General features: G+C 61.4%; 1 protein-coding gene across 1 annotated transcript; it reads right to left on the reverse strand.

Annotated features, from left to right (window-relative positions):
* Positions 1 to 84: 84 nt before the first annotated feature.
* On the reverse strand, positions 85 to 1,365 carry LOC119346752 (the record flags this gene model as incomplete). Its single annotated transcript, XM_037615926.1, has 1 exon — positions 85 to 1,365. A coding segment is annotated over one exon (1,281 nt), but the record flags the coding sequence as incomplete, so codon positions are not given.
* Positions 1,366 to 1,387: the final 22 nt, after the last annotated feature.

Raw genomic sequence — 1,387 nt, forward strand, 5'->3', positions numbered from 1 at the left:
GCCGGACTCCGTGAGCACGGCCGACACGTTCACTAGTTCCTGCCGCTGCTCCACGCCATCTTGATCTTGCCATCTCTCTTGCTGCTAGCGGGGCACGTAGCTGACGAGCGGGCCAATCGAGAATATCTGCAGCTCAAAGAAGCGCTCAGAGGATTGTCTCTTGATGACCCATTCTGGTACAGGGTGAAGCTTTGGCACGACCCGGAATCGGAGTTGGAGATCTTGGGAGAGGATCGCCGTGTCACCGTGGGCACGTTTCCTTGGGTAGCTAATCAGAGACATGGCGGCAAGGTTGCTGGAGATCCTGGAGGGCTTGGTCCTCCAGAGAAGCTCCATGGCCTGCTCCACCTTGTTGTAGCTGTACGTCATGCGCACCCACTCGTCGGAGCCGCCAGCCTTATTCCAGGCCTGTCTGGGATGCAATGCTCGGTGGAACGACAGCGGGAAATGACTGCCATCCATGGAGGTTATCTGCCCCATGAGGATGCCACGGCGGGTGATGGAGAATTTGGTGGGGATGTACAAGGAGACGCGGTGCTGGCACGCAGCCTTGCTGGTGCCGGTGCCCAGGCAGGCCGTCATGCAAAGCCGCCCGGTCGACGCTCTCCACACGCCCTCCGCCGACAGCGTCATGCCGCTCAGCCCAGCACGCTTCGCCGCCGTTTCCTGGTCCTCCCACGGCGGCATGGCATGGAACACGGCCGACACCAGAACGGCCGCCTTGCCGTCCAGTCCGCTCGTCGGCTCGCACCGAACGCCTTGCATCACGATGGCAAAACCCGTGAACGCCCTGTCCGTCGTGTTCACAAAGGGTCCCAGTCGACCGCAGAACTCGTCGGTGGAGTCACAGTTCCAGTTGGGGACGACGGCGAGCACACCGTGCTCATTGGCACGAAGGATGTCGCAGAAAGGGACGTCTTCGTGCAGGTCCCCTGCACAGCCACCGGCGACGTCGTCGTCGCAGAAGAACAAGGGCGTGCTGCACCCACTTGTGTCTTCCTCTTCCGTCCGGAACCGGTAACTGGCGTATGGGCCGCCGAACTGCGAAACCAGCCGGACAGTGTCGAAGTACACGCTGTCCGACTTGGCGCTCGTGCTCGTCATCTCGCCGTGCACCGCCCGGGTTGTCAATGTCTGCGCCTTTGGGTACCGTAGAATGAGCACTATATTGTCATCGGCGACGACCGGCAGCTCGAAGTTGCTGCTGCCATCGCCGATATTCTTGGCGCAGTCCCACGGCCCCTCCGTGGTGTTGCCGCCGCCACGCATGGGGAGGAGAGCATTCCCGACCATGCACAGCACTCTCTCGCCACCACCAGCCTCCGTGTAGACGCCTTCCAGCAGTATCTTGAGCTTGGCAATACGAGGAAGGAGCTTGAACTCCGGT

Source organism: Triticum dicoccoides, unplaced genomic scaffold, assembly GCF_002162155.2.
Source record: "Triticum dicoccoides isolate Atlit2015 ecotype Zavitan unplaced genomic scaffold, WEW_v2.0 scaffold49352, whole genome shotgun sequence".
NCBI lineage: Eukaryota > Viridiplantae > Streptophyta > Magnoliopsida > Poales > Poaceae > Triticum > Triticum dicoccoides.